The 24,412-nt window shown below is 33.8% G+C and overlaps 3 protein-coding genes and 1 long non-coding RNA gene across 4 annotated transcripts; 1 reads left to right on the top strand and 3 right to left on the bottom strand.

The window, feature by feature from the left end:
• Positions 1-9,146: 9,146 nt before the first annotated feature.
• Positions 9,147-11,187, bottom strand: LOC116005284 (receptor-like protein 9DC3). The gene is made up of 2 exons (XM_031245546.1): positions 9,581-11,187; positions 9,147-9,459 (listed from the first exon to the last, which is right to left on the bottom strand). Exon 1 carries the CDS (start codon positions 10,928-10,930, stop codon positions 9,875-9,877), a length of 1,056 nt encoding a protein of 351 aa, XP_031101406.1. The 5' UTR covers positions 10,931-11,187; the 3' UTR covers positions 9,147-9,459; positions 9,581-9,874.
• A 1,239-nt stretch (positions 11,188-12,426) lies between these two features.
• On the top strand, positions 12,427-14,327 carry LOC116004314. Its single transcript, XR_004094774.1, has 2 exons — positions 12,427-13,264; positions 13,748-14,327. It is a non-coding gene; the product is annotated as an uncharacterized LOC116004314 (long non-coding RNA).
• A 112-nt stretch (positions 14,328-14,439) lies between these two features.
• LOC116004113 (receptor-like protein 9DC1) lies at positions 14,440-15,253 on the bottom strand. Its single transcript, XM_031244047.1, has one exon. It carries the CDS (start codon positions 15,175-15,177, stop codon positions 14,440-14,442), a length of 738 nt encoding a protein of 245 aa, XP_031099907.1. The 5' UTR covers positions 15,178-15,253.
• Positions 15,254-15,367: 114 nt separating this feature from the next.
• LOC116004112 (probable leucine-rich repeat receptor-like protein kinase At1g35710) lies at positions 15,368-17,011 on the bottom strand. The gene has a single exon (XM_031244046.1). It carries the CDS (start codon positions 17,009-17,011, stop codon positions 15,368-15,370), a length of 1,644 nt encoding a protein of 547 aa, XP_031099906.1.
• Positions 17,012-24,412: the final 7,401 nt, after the last annotated feature.

Below are 24,412 nucleotides of genomic sequence, written 5' to 3'. Positions count from 1 at the left end.
ATGATTAGCAAATTAATGAAGAACAATTAACTATAATATATGGTTTTAATGTAGGCTTTTTATTGGCCAGCCAGGGATTTAGGAAAGATCATGTGTCTGTGTATGTATATATATGTGTGAGTATATATAGTTTAATTATTATGTGTCATAATTAAGAAGGCAGCAGGCAGAATATATTCTTGATTGATCCATGTAAGATATATTTAATATAAATATATCTATAGTAATTGAGAGGAATTAAAGAGAAGGATTATGGATGGAAATGAATTTATTTCTATTTGCTTCTGTACGTACACTCACACACAGACCACACTTTTTTTTATTGACAAAGAAATGTTTTGCTTTTCATTATTTCTCCACACCACACCTACAACCCTTCGGTAATACAACATATATATATATATACATATACTAGCAAACAAAGATGACAATAATTAATTCACACATCAAAGACCACTAATCCATGTTTGATGCTTTGTGCCCCACATCCCTTAAAACATTCCATGATTTAAGCTTTCATGTTTTAAGGGATATATCAACTCCATACATCCATGTTTTCAGGGATTATGATCCACTTGGTTTAATAATAATAATAATAATATCATAACATTGCCTCCCTTAAACCAAGTTGGATATATTCGTCATCCCAATTTCCTTCTTCAGTTTGAGAAATGTCTCTGTCTTCAATGGCTTTGTAAAAATATCAGCAACTTGACATTCACTTGCACAGTACTCAATGTTGATTTGTTTTTCAGCTACCAACTCCCTGATCTTGTGATACTTGATATCAATGTGTTTGCTGCGACCATGAAAAACAGGATTTTTTTGACAACGAAATGGCAGACTTGTTGTCACAAAAAATTGTTGTAGGTGCCTCCTGCTTTTGTTGCAAAAACTCCAAAATTCTTCTGAGCCAAATTGCTTGAGTAGCACAGTTTGCTGCTGCAATGTATTCTGCTTCTGCGGTTGAAAGTGCTACAATCTGCTGCTTCTTTGAAGACCAGGAAAATATAGCAGAACCAAGATAGAAGGCATATCCTGATGTGCTTTTTCTTGTCTCAACATCTCCAGCCCAATCACTGTCTGTATATCCAACAAGTTTCACTGCATCATTAGTAGAGTAAAAAATTCCATCATTACTCGTACCTTTGACATATCTCAGAATTCGCTTTGCTGCAACCCAATGTGATTCTTTTGGTTCCTCCATGAATCTGCTGAGTATTCCAACTCCAAAAGAAATATCTGGCCTTGTAGCTACCAAATACCTCAAACTCCCCATTAAACTTTTATAAGCTGTAACATTCACATTCTTACCACACTCATCTTTGGACATCTTCAACTTTTCAGCTACTGGAGTTGAAACTGGTTTGGAGTTTTCCATTTTGATCTTTTTCAAAATATCAGCAGCATATTTCTTCTGTGAAATGAAGATTCCACCATTCATCTGAACAACTTCAAGACCAAGAAAGTAACACATAAGGCCCATATCAGTCATTTCAAATTTCTTAATGAGTGCCTCCCTCAATTCTGAGATTAGTTTCAAATTGTTTCCAGTAAAAATCAAATCATCAACATACAGACAGATTATAACAATATCTCCAAAATCTGTGTATTTGACATACAGAGTATGCTCATAAGGACACCTCATAAAACCATTCTCAATAAAATAAGAATCAATGCAACCATACCATGCTCTGGGTGCCTGTTTTAAACCATACAAAGTTTTTCTCAACTTGTAAACCTTATTTTCTTCCCCTTTCTTCACATACCCTGCAGGTTGCTCAACATATATTTCTTCTTCAAGAAAACCATTCAAAAAAGCAGACTTGACATCCATTTGAAACAATTTCCAATCATTTTGAGCAGCAAGAGAAATAAGCATTCGCACAGTATCAAGTCTACTTACAGGAGCAAAAACCTCAAAATAATCAATACCTGGTTTTTGTTTGTAACCCTTTGCTACCAACCGTGCCTTAAAACGGTCAACCTCACCATTTGACTTGTATTTGGTTTTATAAACCCACTTTACTCCAATTGGCTTCTTTTCGGGAGGTAATTCTGTTAACTCCCAAGTACCATTCTTTTCAATGGCACAAATCTCCTCATCCATTGCCTTAAGCCAATGAGTTTCTGTAGCAGCCTCCTCAAATGATATAGGGTCACAATCTGCAAAGAGAGCAAACTGAACAATCTCTTCATTAGTCAAGTCATTATCATTACCCAAAACATAATCTTCCAAACGAGCTGGTAAGTGACGCTCGCGTTGAGATCTCCGAACTGATGACTCTGGCTGTAAAGAAGATTGAACATTATCTGAAACCAATTGCTCATTATCAGGAATAATGGGAACAACAACTGACCTTTCTTCTTTAGTTGACCAATCCCATGCACCATATTCATCAAAAGTGACATCACGACTTATAACAACCTTTTGAGTTTCAGGATTATACAATTTATAAGCCTTTGAAATGTCACTATAACCAATAAAAATACACTTCTCACCTTTATCGTCTAACTTCTTTCTCAACTGATCTGGCACATGTGCATATGCCAAACATCCAAAAACCTTGAGATGTCTGATAGATAGTTTACTCCCACTCCAAGCTTCCTCAGGTGTCTTATCACGAACACTTTTAGTTGGACACCTATTCAACATATGAACAGCACAAGCAACAGCTTCTGCCCAAAAAGGTTTAGGCAGATTTTTAGATTTCATCATGCATCTTACCATGTCCATGATAGACCTATTTTTCCTCTCAGCCACTCCATTTTGTTGTGGAGTGTACCTAGCTGTCATCTGATGCTGAATACCATTTTTCTTTAAAAATTCATCACAAGCAATATATTCTGTACCTCTATCAGTTCTCAAAATCTTAATCTTATAACCACTTTGTTTTTCAACAAAAACCTTAAATTGTTGAAAAACATCACATGCATCTGACTTCTGTTTCAGAAAATAAACCCATGTTTTTCTACTGAAATCATCAATGAAGGTAACAAAGTACTTACAACCTCCATTTGAAGGAACTTCCAATGAACACAGATCTGAGTGAACAATCTCCAACTGCTTTGTCGCTCTTTTAGACTTGCCTACAGGAAAAGGTTCTCTATGCTTCTTCCCAATCAAACAACTCTCACAAATTTTGTCAGGAACATTAATAATCGGCAAATCAGAAACAAGTTTCTTTCTTGCTAAATAATTTAATCCGGAGAAATGAAAATGCCCAAACCGCATATGCCACAACCAATTATCATCACGGATTTTAGAATTAAAGCAAGTAAGAAGTGCATGGTTGATTTTTAAAGGAAATAGTCGATTTTGAGACATATTTACCTTTGCAATCAAAACTCCCTTGGCATCAACAATGGTACAACACCCTCCAGTGATATTTATTTTATATCCCTTTTCTGGCAACTGTCACATACTCAACAAATTTTGGTGTAATGCAGGAACATAGAAAACATCGGATATAAAATTGTGAGTACCATCCTTCAATTGAATAGAGATTTTACCTTTTCCCAAAATTGGCACTTTTGACTTATTTCCAAATGTCACCTCAGATCGTATTGATTCATCCAACTCTGAAAACAATTCTTTCTTCCCACACATATGATTACTACATCCAGTATCCAAGAACCATATGTTTTCATCTGCAGACAAACTGTTACTGACCAAAAATAAGGTTTCAGATTCAGTAGAACTCTCACCAGATTTTTCAGCAACATTTGCTTGATTTTCATGACCATCCTCTTTATACCAGCAATCTGCAATTTTGTGTCCATATTTGCCGCAATTGTAGCAATTAAATGGAAATTTACCTTGCTTGGTATTATTACCTCCACCTCTTCCTTGATTGAAGTTACCTCGTCCCCTTCCTTGATTTGAGTTACCACGTCCTCTTCCTCTGAATCCTCCTCTACCTCTTCCACGACCTCTACCAGCTCCTCCACCTCTTTGATTAGAGCTAGTCATATTAAAGGTGACTTGGCTCTTCAAAGCTTCTTCTGCTAGTGGTTCTGATTTTGACGCAATCCTTTCAATATGACTTTCGATCATACCTTTTAACTCAGCAATTGACAAGTCCTCGGTATCGTGTGACTCTGTTATTGAAGTCACCACATGGTCATACTTCATCGGCATCGTTCGTAGAACTTTTTCAACCACTGCACCATCCTCAATTGTGTCTCCGTATAACCTCATCTTATTTACAAGATCAATAAGACGAGAGAAATACATATCTACGATTTCTGTAGAGGCCATCTCACAACGATCATACAACCTTCTCAACGTCTGCAGCTTGGACTTCTGTGACCGGTCGACTCCTTTGTTTGACACCTTTAAGATGTCCCAAGCTTCTTTTGCTGTTTGAGCACGAGCTAGTTGCCCAAAAATGGAGTAATGAACACCTTGATGAATTTGTCCCAACGCCAATTGATCTCGCCGTGTAGCAGCTGCATCAGCTCCTTCTGGTAGACCGGGATCAACATAGCTCCAAAGATTTTGAGCTTTCAAATGTGTGGTCATCATAATTTGCCAATAATTGTAATCGAGCTTCCCGTCTAATTTAGGACCCGACCATACAATATTGAAATTATTGGCCATATTTCACTAGAAAAAATATCTCAGGGTTGGAAGGTTGATAGGCTCTGATACCAAATGTAAGATATATTTAATATAAATATATCTATAGTAATTGAGAGGAATTAAAGAGAAGGATTATGGATGGAAATGAATTTATTTCTATTTGCTTCTGTACGTACACTCACACACAGACCACACTTTTTTTTTATTGACAAAGAAATGTTTTGCTTTTCATTATTTCTCCACACCACACCTACAACCCTTCGGTAATACAACATATATATATATACATATACTAGCAAACAAAGATGACAATAATTAATTCACACATCAAAGACCACTAATCCATGTTTGATGCTTTGTGCCCCACATCCCTTAAAACATTCCATGATTTAAGCTTTCATGTTTTAAGGGATATATCAACTCCATACATCCATGTTTTCAGGGATTATGATCCACTTGGTTTAATAATAATAATAATAATATCATAACAATCCATAATTAATTTTTAACTAGCCAGTTGGATTTTACTTATTAAGGGTTTATTCAGAAGAGTGTTGAAAGCCCTAGAGATAGGTAATTTATATAAGATATTGTTAGGGCAATCTAATAGCTCCTATTACAATGACACCACCACTTTAAGTGCTCTTCCAAATAATTGAAGCCTATTGCATACAAAATTGTAGTAGTAGTTGGTTTATTGTGATCAAGTCAATCAATTTATATACACAATTATAACACTTATTACAAGTAGTAACACCAAATAATATTTAACTTTTGATACAAATAACGTTTTCCAACTACTTAACCCTAGGGTCTATAGATGAAAGTAGCCTTTCCAATCACTTAATTGGAGATCAAGGTTACTAAAGAAAATGTCCCCAAAGGAGTAATCGAGTAAGTGGAGTATGATTCTTGTATCAAAATGTCAAATATGCAATTATTGACAACACATTCTCGGTTTAAACCGTCACATATAGACTCTTTCTAGTGTGGTTTGCAAGCTATATTACATAGGAACAACGACCAAACGTCATGGCTGAAAAATTAAAAAAATACCTTAAATCTCAGTCCACCTTTAGTGACAACAAATAGTGACAACTTAGTATATATGTGAATAATGTGATATTACTAATCTATCAATAGTGACATTTTAATTCATTGTAACAAACACTCAACTGTCACAATTACCACTCCCTATGTAATAAAAAAGATGTTATCACAATTAACACAAATAATAATATCAATCAACTTTTTTCGCAAAAAATAAAAAATAAAAAATATTTATGACAAAATTATACCGTGTCACAAAAAATTGTCACTATATATCTTAATTTTGTAGAGCGAGTTTTCATGCAGTGTAATATGGATGTTTATTTCGATCTAATTAATCATATATATGTTCTATATGTTTATGGTAGGCCCCAAAAAATATTGTTGAAGGTGATATATACACAACAATGGGCTAGGGTGGATGCACGAGTCAACATCCATTCATCATATTTTTTTCAAGGAAAAATATCAAATTGTGTAATTATGTTCTTTTGTAACAAATTGTGTTTCAATTTGCAATAATTAAGAAAACGATGACAAAACAATTATTGTCACCATATGTTTATAAAACAATTAACGATAATAATTGGGATCTCACATGGTTTTGGATTACACATTTTGATCTACAACTTTGCTCATAATAACTTAGTTATTTAATTTCATCATAAAATTAAGCAATTTTAAAAAAATATTTACATTGGCGGTTTGAATGGTAGCTCAGCCTAGACCAATAGACTGCAGCTTTCATGGAGATCAAACTTGAAATCTTATTGGTACTAAGTCAACTATCTGACCAATTTAGTTGCAGTTGCCCCATATATGTTACTTTAGATTCTGAAAGTAATGTACCGAGAAAAAGAATTTATTTATTTATTTATTTTGGAAGTTGAAGGAAACCCATAGCAACTGTCATGGTTGAAAAAATCTCTAGACGCTCCTCGGTGTCTAGGCGGCCATTAATCGGCACCTAGACGCTCGTGTATTTTTTAATTTATAAATTTGTTTAAATTTTTTAAGACTAATAATTATAAACTATTTAATACTTAGTATTAAATATTAACCTAAAAACATCTCGACTTTGAACAATTTAGAGTTATTTCGCTCAAAACGATATTATTTTGAGTGAAATAAATGATTAATAAAAGAACAATAGCTAATCGGCCGACTATGCGGCCTAGTTGATGCCTTAGAAACCTAGGTGGTTAGTGCCCAAGCAGCGCTTAGGCCGTCGCCTAAACCACCGATTTATGGTGATACAATTTCCTAGCGCCTAGCGCCTACGCGGGATTTTTGCAACACTGACCACTGCTTGTGAGTATGCATTGGATAAACTCTGCTTCTGTGGAATAGTCTGCAAATTGACCACATAGAAGAGTGTAAACCGTATTAGAAAATCTTAGTGCAAAGGATTCGACAGAAAAATTGTTGGCAGGAATCAAACTCGTGCTCTTTTACTACGGAATTTATGTTCACCTATTTGACAATATTTATTTTCTTTTTGATGAGGTCTATGGGTGGGGATATATGTTGTACCTGAAATTATAATAAATAATAACCACTTTGTATGTTTCGATTGATATGTGGTACGAGGACAAAATAATTTATAAATCTACACTCCATCATTCTCTGGCTTTATTTGCATGGCAGCAGAATTGAAACCTTCAAACTAAACTAATAATAAATTAAAACAATATTTAATATCCATATAGCCATATAGGTCAATCTTTATTGTCTGTTTTTTGAATTATATTGCATGCATGCGGTTGAACAGAAGCTTAAAGGACCGAAATCAATATCTTACTATTAAAACATGATGTTATATGCTACGTAAATATAATATAATGAAATAAAGTTATACCTTCATTACTAACTATAACTTTTAGCATAACGATAAGCGTTTTAATAGTTAGTATCATATCACTTTTAGGGTGTGTTTGGAAAGCAGGAAAATGACTTCTGGAAAATATTTTTTGGAAAATGAGTCATTTTCCGGAAAATCAATTCATTTCCCGTGTTTGGATGTATTCTGAAAAACTGTATTTTTGTGTTTGGTTCGTTTTCTGGAAAATGGGTAGAATTGTATAATTATATATTTTATTATGTTATTTAAAATATTATAATAAGATAAAAATAATATTTTTTAAGTAATAAAATTTAAAAAAAAAAAAAAAAAAAAAAAACCCCCCCCCCTCTGGTTTCCTCTCTGGGAACCAGAGCAGTGCTCTGGCTTCCCGGCGGAAACTAGAGAAGTTCTCTGGTTTCCGCTGCGGAAACCAGAGCAGTGCTGCTCTGGTTTCCGGCGCCGAAAACGAGAGCAGGGCTATGGTTTCCGCCGGAAACCATACCCTGTGACCAGGCAGTATCATTTTCCATTGGCGGAAAATGACTTCCTCCAATTTTGGGCGGAAGTCATTTTCCGCCATTTTGACCCCATTTTCCACAGTCAACGAAAATCATTTTCCGTTGACTGGGTTTTTTAAGTGTTGCCAAACATGAGAAACCCGGAAAATAATTTCCAGAAATCATTTTCCGGGTTTCCAAACACACCCTAAATGTAATGATAAGCGTTCTGTGGAAGAATCTCTTTTTTCATAAGCATGCATAACTCAACTCCAAAACACATTATTATTGTAATAATTAAGGAATAAAATATTGAATGGGCACTGTAGGGAATATGAATATATCAAGGGCTGGGGTTTAATGGGGCATCTACATCTGGATTCTGGTGTGGGCAAATTAACAGCTGTGTGGACCATAATAAAATGTACATTTTTAATGTATTAAATGTACATTATTTTTATACTGAATGTACTTATAAAAATAATGTACATTCAGTACACAAATAATGTATATTCCCTGAATACAATGTATATTATTTTTATATTGAATGTACATTATTTTTATACTGAATATACATTATTTGATAGTATGATCCACACAGCTGGGTGGATCATGGTCCACACAGCTGTGTGGACCATGGTCTACACAATAATGATTGTCTTGTGTGTGGTTGGTAAATAATGGTTATGATTTTGAAGCGCTCGTGACCAATAATTTATTATTCCCCTTTCTTAACATATTCAAACTGTCCACACTCTACATTATATTTTATAAATTATTTTTGTTGCATAATTATTGTTTTTTTTAATATATAAAAAGGACCCTGCACTGCTGCACACATTGTCAAGAATCTCTATTACACATTTTATTTTATTTTTATTTATTTCAATTTCATAAATCAAATTGTATTTTGATAGATTAAATCAAACAAATTAATTATGTACCAATTGGGTGGTGACTAATTATGATGTCTTACTCTTATGTTAGTCTTTAGATTTTTTTTAATCATCCCTTGAAGGGATGAAACCTCTTATTTTTGCAAATATTATTTGTGCATTATAATTCAGATTTGTCTACTTGTAAAGTTTTGTTATTTTTTTCACTCTTTGTATGGAGGAAAAATATAAACTATCTAGGAGAAATGAAGAATTTTGTTTTGAGATAATAAACATAGGCATAACAAATCCATTCTACTAGAAAGAAAGCTCTAAGACATGAACATATTGACATTATTCATCATGCATGAATTGAAACATTTGGTATCATACCAAAGCCATACAATGTGACAACACCTAACTAGGGATAGATCATATATGATAGTCGCCATACAATGTGACAACACCTAACTAGAGATAGATCATATATGATAGTCGACAGTACTTGGGAGGTGGCTTCTGAGTCGGCAACAAACCAAACGAGGCCACTTCTTTAACTACAACATCCTCTGTCTCGAATATTTTTCATCCGGAGAGAAGCCAAGTGAACTGCAAAAGTTAGTAAACACACTTCATAGTATAATCCTTAAAATATCTACACTTATGCATTACCAAACAAAAACATGCCATATATAGTTGTAAATTGCTTTGGTGTAATAAGATTACTTACCATTGAAGCAGTTTCTTCTCCTTCTTGTTTTTGATCTTCTTTGTTTGATCTTCATTGCTAGTTTGTATGATTCTTCTTCAACAAACCTTGCAATGAATTCTGGCTTTCCAGATAGGAGCATGAGACTTCCCATGAATAATCCAAAAAAAATACCACAACCGTATCCCATTGCCACAACTTTTACCGTGCATCCGCTCTATAAACTTGAATTGTCTTCTTGGTGGAGCTCTTTTGGTGCTGTTGGAAGTTGCGGTATCATGACATTCCCACAACCTTGTGACAAAGGTTTTCCTTTCAATCCATCATTCCCTTGATATGAATTTCTTCAAATGTATTGAATTGTTTGCCATGAGGTATGCATCCCACAAGCTTATTATGTGAGAGATTCAACACTTCAAGCCATGTAATACTTGCCAATTGCCCAGGGATTGCTCCACCAATTTGATTTGAAGAAAGGTCCAAAGATTCAAGCACTGATAAATTTCCAAGAGATGTTGGGATGATGCCGGTGAACATGTTATGCGATAAATTTAATTCACGTAGTGCAAGAAGATCTCCGATGCTATTTGGAATATGGCCTTCAAATTTGTTACATGAGAGATCAATAGTAGTAAACGTGATTAGTATTTTAACAATTTCACGCTCTTGTCCTTTCATTTCTATCACTAATGAATCTTTGTAATAGAAGTTCTGCTTGAGGTACATTTGTCCTTGTGGTATTCTATCTTCATCTTCATTTGTCATTGCTTTAAAATTCTTAAAAAGCATTGTAGGCAAATCTCCTATGAATTCATTGTAAGAGAGGTCAAAGACACGAAGTTGAAGAAACATGTATCCTTTGATACTCGTGCTTGCTATAGAACCGTTCAACTTGTTAAACCTCAAGCTCAGAACCTTTAGATTTGTAAGAACTCCTAACCACATTGGAAACGTACCATTCAAGTTGTTGTGTCCAAGATCAAAAACTTCCAACTTTTTACAATTGATTAAAGATGGCGACAATGTTCCCTCTAAGTGGATTTCACGCAAGTTAAGTCTATTCAAAGGGTTGCCCACCTTAAAACTTGTTGGAATTGACCCATGAAATTGATTCTGGTGCAAATCTAACACAGAGAGACTTATGTTCCCTAAACATTGAGGTATTGGCCCAGATAATGAATTGTTTGCCAAAACCAAAATTTCCAGAGAATGTATATTGCAAATGGAGGAAGAAATAAGCGTTGGTGTTAGATCCTCATTCTCAGACAAAAGTGTTCCAGTGAGATTGTTCGTAGAAAGGAGTAAGATTGAGAGGATTGCGAGGTTTGCAATTGTTTGAGGTATTGAACCATAAAGGTTGTTTTTAGACATATCTAAGTGAACTAAATTCTGCAAGTTTCCTATATGAGTTGGAATGTCTCCAGAAAATTGATTTGAATTCAAGAAAAGTTGTTCAAGATTGGTTAGCAAGCCAATTTCTGATGGAATACTCCCGTTGAATAAATTGTTTTGAAGGTTCAAAGTTGTTAGCTTGGTCCAATTAGAGAAAAAATTTGGTGAAATATTACCAGAAAGAAAATTATCTGATAAATACAACCCAGACAACTTTGTCAAAGATGACAGTGACGAAGGCAATGCACCAAAGAATGAATTTAAACTCAGAGCTAAGCGACTAAGGTTAGTGCAATTACCAAGCTCAGAAGGAATACTTGAATTGAATTCATTATCTAAAATATCCAAGAATTGAAGATTTTTAAGTTGGCCTATAGAAGATGGGATTTCTCCTTGAAAAGAATTGGATGACAAATCAAGATATTTGAGGTTGGACAGCTTGCCAATGTTAGGTGATAAAGGTCCTGAAAAGTCATTGGAAGAAAGATCAAGATACTCAAGTTTCTCCAAAGTGGTGAACAATGACTCAAGGATTGATCCATTCAAATCGTTTCCAACCAAATGAAGATAAGTTAGGTTTCCTACAACCTAGTATGAAATCAGGGAACCTTGGTCCAAATCCATTCCAAGCGAAAATGAGATGTCTCAACACAGGAAAACTCTGAACTGTAGACCAATCGGGAGCTTCCAAGTAAGAATTAAATCCAAGGTCCAGGAAGCATACCTTTTGAAGATTGCCAATCTGATGGGGAACAACTCCACTAAAATTGTTGTAGAAAAGGGAGAGGTACTGAAGCTCCCTCAACTTCCCAATCTGTGGCGGTATGCTTCCATCAAAGAACCAATTGTAACTCAAGTCCAAGAAGACTAAGTTGGACAAATCACCGATGGCAGGAGGGATTGATCCATTGAAGTAGTTATCAGTGATGTTGAAACGAGTAAGGCTGGGAAAAGAAGTAAAATTGAGGAGGTGAAGAGTACCAGAGAGCCCAGCATTAGGAAGATTGATCTGAGAAACAGTAGTAGCTCCACCGCCATTGCAGACAATACCCGTCCAATTACACATGTTTCTTAGATTGGATAGTGACCATGAATCCAGTGGAAAAGGAAACCCTTCTGTCGGCAAATGGATTAATTTGGCAGCAGCCAAATTGGTTAGGCAAGTTGCAAAGTTTGATCAAGAATGTTAGGCAAATCCAAGAGTTAGGCACCTACAAAGTTTGAACAAAAATATTTATTGTTTGGTCCCTACATTTTAGGCTAACTACAAAATTACCCCAATTTCTCAACTATAAATAGGGAGGTCATTTGCCATTCTTGTCATCCCAAATCATTCTATTTTTCCCTCATATACTAGAGATATTAGAGAGTTTGTTGAGTGTATTTCTCCTTCCTAGCAAGAGAGAATTATCCTTGTTTTCTCCTTGTTAGTTAGAGAGTGGTTGTAACTCCTATTTTCTCATAGTGAAATTCTTCTACCCTTGCCCGTGGTTTTTACCCTAATTTGTTTAGGGGTTTTCCACGTAAAATCTGTGCCTCATTTATTTTTCTTTCTCAAATTATTGTTGCAATCTGATCTATCCCACTTCCGCGGGCGCAACACCTTCCAACACTGACAGGCTGCTCTTCCATTTGAGAAGAGCTTCAGCTTCTTTTCTTGCTGATGATGTTGTTTCCAACGCAAAGAAACAAGCTGATGGCAGCACAAGAAAGATGATGAGTGCTGTATAGTTGCAACCAAAATTTCCCTTTTTTTTTTGAAGAACAAAATTACTTGTTTTTCACCAAAGAAATATGCTCTAGCTTTTATAGACAACAAGTTGATATATTGAAGCGATAGGCTGATTGTTACATGACAATGTTGGCATTTCCATTTTCCACAGCTCCATATAAAATGGTGAAGAAAAGTGTGATGAAACCAAAATTAAAGCCAAAATAGTCAAGTAAACGAAAGGTGAAGAGTTAGTCTTTGTGGAGAAGTGGTCCATGGCCTTTAGTTTATGCATCAAGTCAACCGTTTCACATTATCGGTGAATTAAGATCATGATGAATAAGAATACTGTGACATGTTATATGCTTCTTATACTATAAATTTATGAGTTCGAATCATGTCAACACCTTATTGATCGAATTCATCACAAATAGTTTTCTTAATGCGGTTTACCTCATTATATTTGAAAAACGTAACCGTTTGTTGAACGCTGCACAGCAGTTGAAGAAGGCGGTCTGTTAGAAGTTTACATACAACAGTCTGGCAGAGGGCAGCGGGCAATGGAGGTCCGATGATAGTTAACAAAAGTCCGGAGTAGCCAAGTAAAAAAATTTATACCATGTCATCGTGATTTTACTAGTGACATGTTAGGTTGGTTATGGTAAACAAGATTTATGTGGGCGATTTTATTATGTGTGAGTGTTTAATTGTAACTTTTTAAAGTTTGAGAGCTTAATTATTAATTTTTTTTTTAAAAAAATTGGAGTCCGACCATTTTTCCAAACCAAAATGGATGGAAATTAGTTAAAAAATTCCAGTCAACCCACCCAGGAAGGTGAAGAGAAATTTTCCAACAAAAAAAATTAAATTGTTGAAACGAAATTTGAAAGGAAAATTTTAGGGTGCATTTGATTTTCCCCAATTTTCTCGATTTCATTTTCTATCCAAGAAAATATCAGCATCTATTTTCCTTGCATTTTAAAGTTAAAATACGGCTGGTTGACAATATCAACAACTTAAATTGATTTTCCTCAACTCATTGTGATCCTTTGTTTGGTTGTTGTGATCCTTTGTTTGGTTGTCAGTTAAGTTCACAAGGCAAATTTCATTCAAGACACACATTTGAATAGTGGATACGCAAAGTGCACATTCGAGAATCAATGGATATATATACAAGTTAGTTGCATGGTGGAGAAGAGCAGTGAAAATAGATGCTCAAGAACTCATGCAATGCTTCCAAAGTGATTCAGAGTTTTCTACTGTTGCACCATATTATATTATATTCAACCGTTTACTATATAAATTAAATATCTTACAAATTAAATATTACGTGGTATGGACATATCATTGGTCACTTGTATTATCCAGCTTCAAGATCCAATTGACAGAATGCAAATTGTCTAGGTTACAATCTATTGACAGAAAGTAATAATCTTTTTTCTCCCATAGCCATAATAAATCTATTTTAGAAAGAAAGCTCTAAGACATTAACAAACACATTATTCATCATGCTTGGAACATTTGGTATTAGACCAAAATCGTACAACTCAGATTAACATATAACAACACCTATCATATGACAACAATCCAAAATGCTTCTTTAACATCCATCCTCTTTCTGAGTCTTTGTCATTTGGAGAGAATCGAGCTGCAAAAGATAGTAAACACACTTCACCAATTATTCGTTCATGCATCTGGCCTTGTTTAATTATGCCTTACCAAACAAAAACGTCACATACATAGTTGTAACAGGATTACTTACCATTGGCATGGAAAGCTAGTTTCTTCTTCTTCTTCTTCCCGTCTTTGATCTTCTTCGTTTGAGCTTCATTACTAGTTTGTATCCTTCTTCTTCAACAAAACTTGTAATGAATTCTGGCTTTCCAGTTAGGAGCATGAGACTTCCCACGAATAATCCAAAAAGAATGCCACAACCATACCCCATTGCCCCAACTTTTACAGTGAATCCGCTCAAAAAACTAGAATCATCTTCTTGGTGGAGCTCATTTGGTGCAGGAAGTTGCGGTGCCATGCCATTCTCACAACCTTGTGACAAAGGTTTTCCTTTCAATCCATCATTTCCTTGGAATGAATTCGCTTCAAATGTATTGAATTGTGGGCCTTGAGGTATGCATCCCACAAGCTTATTATGTGAGAGATTCAACACTTCAAGCGATGTAATACTTGTCAATTGTCCAGGGATTGCTCCGCCAATTTGATTTGAAGAAAGGTCTAAGGATTCAAGCACAGATAAATTTCCAAGAGACGTTGGGATGAGGCTGGTGAACGTGTTATGTGATAAATTTAATTCACGTAGTGCAAGAAGATCTCCAATGCTATTTGGAATATGGCCTTCAAATTTGTTACTTGAGAGATCAATGGCAGTAAACATGATTAGTATTTTAACAATTTCACGCTCTTGGCCCTTCAACCTTACCACCAAAGAATCTTGGTAGTAATTGATACGATTTAGGTAAATTTGTTGTTGTATACTTTGTCCATCCACTTTTATCATGGCTTTAAAATTATTGAAAAAGCTTGCGGGCAAATCCCCTGTGAATTCATTGAAAGAGAGGTCAAAGACGCGAAGCTGAGGAAACAAGTACCCTTTAATTATCTTATTTGTTATGGAACCGTTCAACTTGTTGAATCTCAAGCTAAGGACCTTCAAATTTGAAAGAGTCCCTAACCATATTGGAAATATATCACTCAAATTGTTTGTGTCCAAGATCAAGAACTTCTAAAGATCCACAATTAATTAAAGATTGTGGTATTGCTCCCTCTAACTGATTATCATGCAAATTAAGTCTGCTCAATGAATTGCAAACCTTAAAACTTGTTGGGATAGGCCCATGAAATTGATTATGGCGCAAATCCAACACAGAGAGATCTTTGCTTGTGTTTCCCAAACATTGAGGTATTGAGCCAGTTAAAGAATTGGTGGCCAAAACCAAAATTTGGAGAGAATGTAAATTGCATATGGTTGAAGAGATAACCATTGATGATAGATTTTCCCTCTTGGACAAAAGTGTTCCACTGAGATTGTTTGCAGAAAGGAGTAGGATTTCAAGGCTGGAGAGGTTTCCAATTGTCTGAGGTATTAGACCATAAAGATTGTTTGTTGACAAGTCTAGATGTGTCAAATACTGCAAGTTCCCTATTTGAGGCGGAAGCATTCCAGTGAGATTATTGGTGGAAGACATTAGAATCTCTAGGTTTGTGAGGTTTCCAATTGTATGAGGTATGGATCCAGAAAGGTTGTTTTCAAACAAGGCTAGAACAAACAAAATTTTCAAGTTTCCTATATGAGGTGGAAGCATTCCGTTGAGATTATTGGTTTGAAGAAATAGATAACTAAGGCTTGTTAGGTTTCCATATGTCTGAGGTATTGCACCATAAAGATTATTTGCTGACAATGCTAGAAGACTCAAATTCCTCAAATTTCCTATTTGAGGTGGAAGCATTCCGGTGAGATTATTAGAATAAAGGTTTAGAGAACTGAGTCTAGTGAGATTTCCAATTGTGTGAGGAATTTGACCGAAGAAACTATTTTTAGACATATCTAACTCAATTAAACTCTGCAAGTTTCCTATGTGAGCTGGAATGGTGCCTGAAAAATTATTTTCACTCAAGTCAAGGGTTTCGAGATTTGTAAGCAAACCAATTTCAGATGGAATACTCTCATTGAAAAAATTCTCCATAAGGTCTAAAGACACGAGCTTGGCCCAATTGGAGATAAAATTGGGTGAAATCTTTCCGGAAAGGAAATTTTCTGATAAGTCTAGCTCAGACAACTTGGTCAAAGATGACAGTGATGAAGGCAATGACCCATAGAGTGAATTTGAAGTGAGAACCAGGTGAGTGAGGTTAGTGTAATTACCAATCTCAGAAGGAATACTTGAATTCAAGTAATTGTCACTAATATCCAACACTTGAAGATCTTTGAGTTGACCTATTGAAGACGGGATTTCTCCTTGAAAAGAATTTGACCCAAAGTTAAGAAACCGTACCTTCTGAAGATTCCCAATCTGATGTGGAACAACACCACTAATATTGTTGTAGTAAAGGGAGAGGTACTGAAGCTCCCTCAACTTCCCAATCTGTGGCGGTATGCTTCCATCAAACTGATTGTTGCTCAAGTCCAAGAAGACCAAGTTGGACAGATCACCAATGGTGGGTGGGATTGATCCATTGAAGTTGTTTCCACTGATGTTGAAACCAGTGAGGCTCGGAAAAGAAGTAAAATTGAGGTGATGAAGAGTACCAGAGAGGTCTACATTGGGAAGATTGATACCAGAAACACTACTTACTCCACCACCATTGCAGACAATACCCGTCCAATTACACATGTTTCTTAGGTTGGATAGTGACCATGAATTGAGTGAAGAAGACATCAACAGGCTGCTCTTCCATTTGAGAAGAGCTTCAGATTCTGATCTACTCGCTAATGCTGATGTCTCCCATGCAAAGAAACAAGGCAGCACAAGAAAGATGGTGAGTGTTATATAGTTCCAACGAAAATTTCTCATACTTGAAGATCGAGTTTTTTTGAAGAACAAAACTACTCTGATCTGGTGCATGTATGATGTATGTTATGTTATGATACCAAGCAAGAAAGATTATGCCTTTATAAAGATGGATTTCTAACCACTGTAGGTGGTTGATTTTCTTGAAGCACCATGCAGAGATTGATGAAGAAAAAATGAAAGTCAATGTAAACAGCTGGACATTAATTCCCACACCGTTAGTCAAATGTTTTATTAAATGTGTTTTGCATGACTACTTTTAGGTATAAGAATAGGATAAAGCCAAGCATCTTGTGGTCCAGTGGCATCAAACTCTTACCTTTATACGGGAGATAGTGGGTTCGAGCCTTTTATAGTGGTTGTGGTTTCCCAGGTCATCCACCAAAAAAGAAAAGAAGAATAAAACGCTAACCATAAAAATATATTTATATTACCACGTCAAATGGCGAAAAGTTTTGGTCTATCTAGCTTGAGTTGACTCATAAGAATATCCGCAGTACGTATAAATGCGGTCATCCAATTGCAAATATATCCTTGGCAAATGGTGATTTCATTAGTGTAGAAGTGGAGACACATTGATAACTCTTAATAGCTTATTTGAAGATGCATTATTTGTTTACTAGTGTAGTACGCGGAAATGAAAGACCATAAAGAGGTCATGATGAAGACTCCCATGCATATCGCATGGTGAAGAAAAAACATACTATTTTTCTTGTCTTCAAAGTTTAGGCATTTAGCTATATAATTATGAAAGGTACATGAGTAAAACGTGTAATGTACAAACTAAAAGATTAAGACATTCTAAAATTGATATAATCAAATGCTCTTATGTGTTTCATATACCAAAAATAATAATAATCTACACTATATATAAAAACAATTTCCTCCTCCCAAATTTTCCCCCCAAAACTTAGGGGTATTTTGGTAAAATCATTTATTTTATTTATTTATTATTTTATTATTTTATTAATTATCCATCCTATAATATTATTATGGTAATATATGATAATGATAATATGATAATATGGTAATATTGTTAATATTAATGGGTGATGGGTGATTGGTGATATATAATTGATAATTGATAATATGGTATATGGTATTATTCTTAATATTAATATATAATATATTAATATATACTAATATTAATTAATTAATTGGTGATTATTTTAAAAAAGAATAATTAATTGGTGATTGGTGATTAGTGATATGGTAATATTGTTATATATTAATATTTATATTTATATAGATTGATATTGATATTAATTAATTAATNATTATTACACATATAAAATTATGCTAATGGTTACTTTGGAATAAAATCTTAATAATTATGGTCATTGAGAAATTAGTTCAAACATTATACTTTTATTAAACGGGTTTTTATACTTGCCGTAATTTTATCTAATCAATTAAAGAAATTAATGGTACACATATTATGGACATAATTAAAGAAAATTAAACATACACATATATATTACGGATAAAATTAAAGAAAATTAAACATACACATATTACGTCCATAATTAAACGAAATTAAAATATACATTATTTTTTAATTATAATATATACTCCTTAATTACCATACTTATTCATAATACATGGACGTCATAATTAGCATAATATTAATCTATACTATATATAAAAACATAAGAATAGTAAAGGCATATTTTAAATTTTAAACAATAGTAAAGGTAAATTAAAAATAGAATGAAAATATTTTAATAATAATATTCTACATCATTAATTAAAAATAGAACAGAAATTAGGTAAAAATACCAGTGGATCTATTATTCTAATTGACTAATTAACTGAAAATAAAAAAAAATCAACTAAAAATGAATCTGATGTTACTAATTGATTGAATATATAAAAGGAAATGAATATTAATAATTGACTGTAAATAAAAAAAATATCCATAATTAACTAAAATGAAAAAAGAAATGGTCATATCATTGCAATTTAATTAAAAAAAGAAAACATTCTACATCATAAATAATAAAGGCATATTATAAACAATATTAAAGATAAATTAAAAAAGGAACGGAAATTAAAAATGAAACGGAAATATTTCAATAATAATATTCTACATCATCAATTAAAAATGGAACGAAAATTAGGTAAATATTACTACGTAATTCTTTTCATTTTTCCTAGATAAGGTTGCTTGATATTAATTTACACATAACAATCGGCACTAATAATTAAAAAAAAATAAAAAAATAGAAGAACTGCCGGAGACGTCTGTTTTTTTTTTTAATTTTATTATTATTATTATTATTATTATTATTATTATTATTATTATTTAATTATTTTAATTAAAATTATTTAAAAATTTTATTTTAAAATTAGTAACCACCGTCATCACAATTGTAGGTAAACAGGTCAATTTGGACTCTTTTTTTTTTTTAAACATGTCAATTTGTACTTAATTGCATTCTTTTTGAGTTCGATGGCCTAATTGCAGTTTTGTGTGTAGTTCAATGGTTTATTTGACCATTATTCCGAGAAAAATGATATTACTAATTTATTTAAAATATAAAAAGATCGTAATCTATATTCTATACTATATATAAAAGTAAAATCCTCCTATTTCATTCCCTGCCTAAACTTTTGTAGTCCATTAATGAAATATTTTATTGGTGAAATAATTAATAAAGCTTATTTGTTAAGAAAATGTAAAATAGAAATTAACTAATATTTATAAATTGATAATATGTATACTCACGTATCAACACTATTTTTATAAATTGATAATATGTATACTCACGTATCAACACTATTAATAAAAGTAAAATCATTTATCACTCACGTATCAACACTATTAATAAAAGTAAAATCATTTATCAGGAAAAGAAAAGGATATTACTAATTGACTGAAAATTATTTAAAAACTTTAATAGTTAATTATACTTTCCTTTTGAAAACTCTAAGTTATTTAAACTTTAAAAATATTAATTGAACATGGGTTGTTAGATTTTTATAATAATCAAAATTAATTCATTCAAATATGGAGGAGGAAGATAAAACTAAATGCAATATGAGGAAAATGAATATACTTAAAGTATAAAAGTATAATTACACATATATTAGTGTAATTGACTAATAATAATTGCCTAATAATTATTATGATAATTAAGTTAAGCATTGGTCGTTGAATTTATTTTTATAATAATTACAATTAATTTATTTCTCATTTTCTCATATTTATTTTAGTAATAATATAATTATATAAGTTATAATATAATTATATAAGTCATATTACTTATAGATCTTTTCAAGATAATTTTAGACAAACAAGTCATATATTATTCAATTAATTGAGTAATATTTTTGTACTAATCTTATAATCAAATAAATGTACACGTTCAATATTAGAATTTTTTATAATTTCATCTTTATTTTTATTATCTCAATATATAATAAAAAAAATTTATCCACGCCCGGGTAATTCGACAATTATTTGTTCTAATTCAAAGGAAAACATCAGAAAACATAATTGATCCAATCAATTTCATCAATTGCGCTATATAATATTCGATGTTATAATATATATAATTGTATATTGATCCAAATATTCTTTAAATATTATAACAAATCCATTCCGTGCAACGCACGGGCGAAAATACTAGTATATAATAATAACAATACACACTAGTATTGTCGCAAAAAATAAAATACTATTTAGAAATTATATTGTGTCACAAATAATTGTCACTACCTATCTTAATTTTGTAGAGCGAGTTTTCATGCAGTGTCATATGGATGTTTATTTCAATCTCATATGGTAGGCCCCAAAAAATATCGTTGAAGGTGATATATACACAACAATAGGCTAGGGAGGATGCACGAGTCCACATCCATTCATCATATTTTTTTCAAGGAACAATATCAAATTGTGTAATTATGTTCTTTACACAAATTGTGTTTCAATTTGCAATAATCAAGAAAACGATGACAAAACAATTATTGTCACCATATGTTTATAAAACAATTAACGATAATAATCCGAAAGTGTTCCTTCAGACCACATCTGAGAAGTTAATTTGACTTTCTGAAAAGTGCGTGGTCTATCGGTCTAACTTTTCGGAATTGAGAAAAATATCCAACATTCTTGATCAATCAAAATATAAAATTTCTACCGAACATAAATAATATTCTCAACTCCACAACATCAAAATATTATTTATTCTTCCGGTAAACATGTCTGAATAAATATATTCAACCATTTATTATATAAATATCTTACAAATGTTAAGTGGTATGGACATATCATTGGTTACTTGTATTATCCAGCTTCAAGATCCAATTGACAGAAGCAAATTGTCTAGGTTACAATCTATTGACAGAAAGTAATAATCTTTTTCCCCATAGCCATAATAAATCTATTTTAGAAAGAAAGCTCTAAGACATTAACAAACACATTATTCATCATGCTTGGAACATTTGGTATTAGACCAAAATCGTACAACTCAGATTAACATATAACAACACCTATCATATGACAACAATCCAAAATGCCTCTTTAACATCATCCTCTTTCTGAGTCTTTGTCATTTGGAGAGAATCGAGCTGCAAAAGATAGTAAACAAACTTCACCAATTATTCGCTCATGCACCTGGACTTGCTTAATTATGCCGTACCAAACAATAACGTAACAGACATAGTTGTAACAGGATTACTTACCATTGGCCTGCAAAGCTACTTTCTTCTTCTTCTTCCTGTCTTTGATCTTCTTCGTTTGAGCTTCATTACTAGTCTGTATCCTTCTTCTTCAACAAAATTTGTAATGAATTCTGGCTTTCCAATTAGGACCACGAGACTTCCCACTTATAATCCAAAAAGAATGCCAACCATTGCCACAACTTTTATCGTGAATCAGCTCAAATTAAAAAACTAGAATCATCTTCTTGGTGGAGCGCCTTTGGTGCAGGAAGTTGCGGTGTCATGCCATTCTCACAACCTTTTGACAAAGGTTTTCCTTACAATTCATCATTTCCGTGGAATGAATTCGCTTCAAATGTATTGAATTGTGGGCCTTCAGGTATGCATCCCACAAGCTTGTTATGTGAGAGATTCTACACTTCAAGCGATGTAATACTTGCCAATTTTCTAGGAATTGCTCCGCCAATTTGATTTGAAGTAAGGTCTAAAGATTCAAGCACAGATAAATTTCCAAGAGACGTTGGGATGAGGCTGGTGAACATGTTATGTGATAAATTTAATTCACGTAGTGCAAGAAGATCTCCAATGCTATTTGGAATATATATGACCTTCAAATTTGTTACTTGAGAGATCAATGGTAGTAAACATGATTAGTATTTTAACAATTTCTCACTCTTGGCCCTTCATTCCTATCACTAAGGAATCTTGGTAATAGTAGTATTTCAGATTTAGGTACATTTGTTCTTGTGGTATTTGATAAGTGCAAAAGATGCCATCTTTATAAGGTCATTATCGGATCGTCTAGTGCACAATTCGTTGCTTTTGTGATTGATTTGTCCCTTTATTGCGTTAGAATGATTGACATTGCTATTAGACCCCGTTCCACGCTTGGCTAATTGTTTTGTAGGTAAAAGATGTGCAAAAAGGGCAGGAAATGACAACATTTCAGATAAGTGAAGAACAAACCAAAGTTGGAGAAAAAAATAGGCCAGGACTACAGTGGACGCGCAGTGAACGCGCGTCCACCCATGCGTCCAGGCCTGCGTCCGAAATTATGCTTGCAGAAGTTTGGCAGTAGAACAGCAGTCTGCTGTGGACGCGCAGTGGGCACGCGCGTCCACCCGGGCGTCTATCAGAACACTTGTAGAAGTTGAAGTCTGGACGCATTTATCATAGTGGACGCGCGTCCACCATGGCGTCCATCGCGAAGTTGGGCGGTTTTGGCAATGTTTAAAAGGGGAATTGAGCTAATTTTTCAGGGGATCTCTCCATTCATCCACCATTCCACACCCTAGACTTTCTCTCTCTAGGATTAGCCTAGAGAGATCTCTCCCAATTCACTCCACATTGCAATTCTTAGTTTAGATTAGAATTAGAGAAGAATTCCATTGTTGCAAGATTGTGATCTACATTCAAGTTCAAGATTAAAGTTCAATTTCAAGTTCAAGTTCAAATTCAAAGTTCAATTCCTAGCTAAGTCTTCCTTTTAATTTCTTGTCATTACTTTTACCTTTTGCTATTTCAATTCCAAGTATGATTAGATAGATCTTTGTGGAGTTGGATTGAGCAATGTTGTATGGATATTCTTGAGCTTTGAATTGATCAATTAGGTTTTGCAATTGCTTGATTATGAGTTTGATTGTGTGAGTGGTGATCCACTTTGACTCTTGTGTAGGGGTGATCAACCTATATGAGAGGTGTTTGGAGAAGGAGTCTCATCTACGAGAGTAGAGTTACTCCTTAGCCTAGCCTAGCACATTTCCCTCTCACCTTTGAGAAAAGGGAGAAGTGGAAGATAAGAGGCACATAACGTGTTTGACAAAATGTCTCTCCTAGCCTAGTGATCACAAGGATGACATTACGGTCTAAGGAGTGAGTCCATTGACCACGAGAGTGGCGGTGGTGTTGGTGACATTATCTCATTTTCATTATCTAAGTGTTGCTAGCCTAATATCTTAGGAAATCAAGGATGCCTATATGAGTTGCAAGATCCAAATCCTCCTTTCCAATTGATTGTTTCCAACGTTTTGTTCCTTATTTTTATAATGTTTCATGCGCATACCTTACTATGTTTGGGTTAGCTTTCAAACACTAAACACTCTTGTGCTTAATCCCCTTACCGCTTGAATTCCCTCCTTGCCATCCTTTGAGAACGATACTCGGAAATCTTTCAGTTTTAACACCCAATTCTTTCCATCCACCGCGAAAACTACACTCATCAAATGGCGCCGTTGCCGGGGATGGCATCGATTTTTGAGTAGTAAGTGCCTTTGGATTAACATGAGCAAGTGTTCAAGTTAGAGAGTCTAACCCCCCTCTCACTTTCTATTTTTGCAATTTACTTTGTTTACATTTTAATCCTTTTGTCATTTCATTTGCTACTACTCTCACTTGCAACTACTTCTAGTTGCAAAACACTCTCTTGTCTTTGTGTTGATAGGTTGATCCTCTATGATGTATTCTCAAGCAAGATATCAACAAGAGGATTACTATGAGGACCAAGGAGGATATAGGCAACCAAGGGGAGGCTATAATGCTCAAGTTTCTAACCCCTATGGT

Source organism: Ipomoea triloba, chromosome 14 (assembly GCF_003576645.1).
Source record: "Ipomoea triloba cultivar NCNSP0323 chromosome 14, ASM357664v1".
NCBI classification, from domain to species: domain Eukaryota; kingdom Viridiplantae; phylum Streptophyta; class Magnoliopsida; order Solanales; family Convolvulaceae; genus Ipomoea; species Ipomoea triloba.
The sequence above is the reverse complement of the archived record's forward strand: the minus strand, read 5'-3'. Positions and strand labels throughout refer to the sequence as shown.

Bases quoted from the DNA above. Each gene is read 5' to 3' on its own strand.
- LOC116004113 (XM_031244047.1), bottom strand. From the start codon at position 15,177: ATGATAAAAGTGGATGGACAAAGTATACAACAACAAATTTACCTAAAT.
- LOC116005284 (XM_031245546.1), bottom strand. From the start codon at position 10,930: ATGTCTAAAAACAACCTTTATGGTTCAATACCTCAAACAATTGCAAAC.
- LOC116004112 (XM_031244046.1), bottom strand. From the start codon at position 17,011: ATGTGTAATTGGACGGGTATTGTCTGCAATGGTGGTGGAGTAAGTAGT.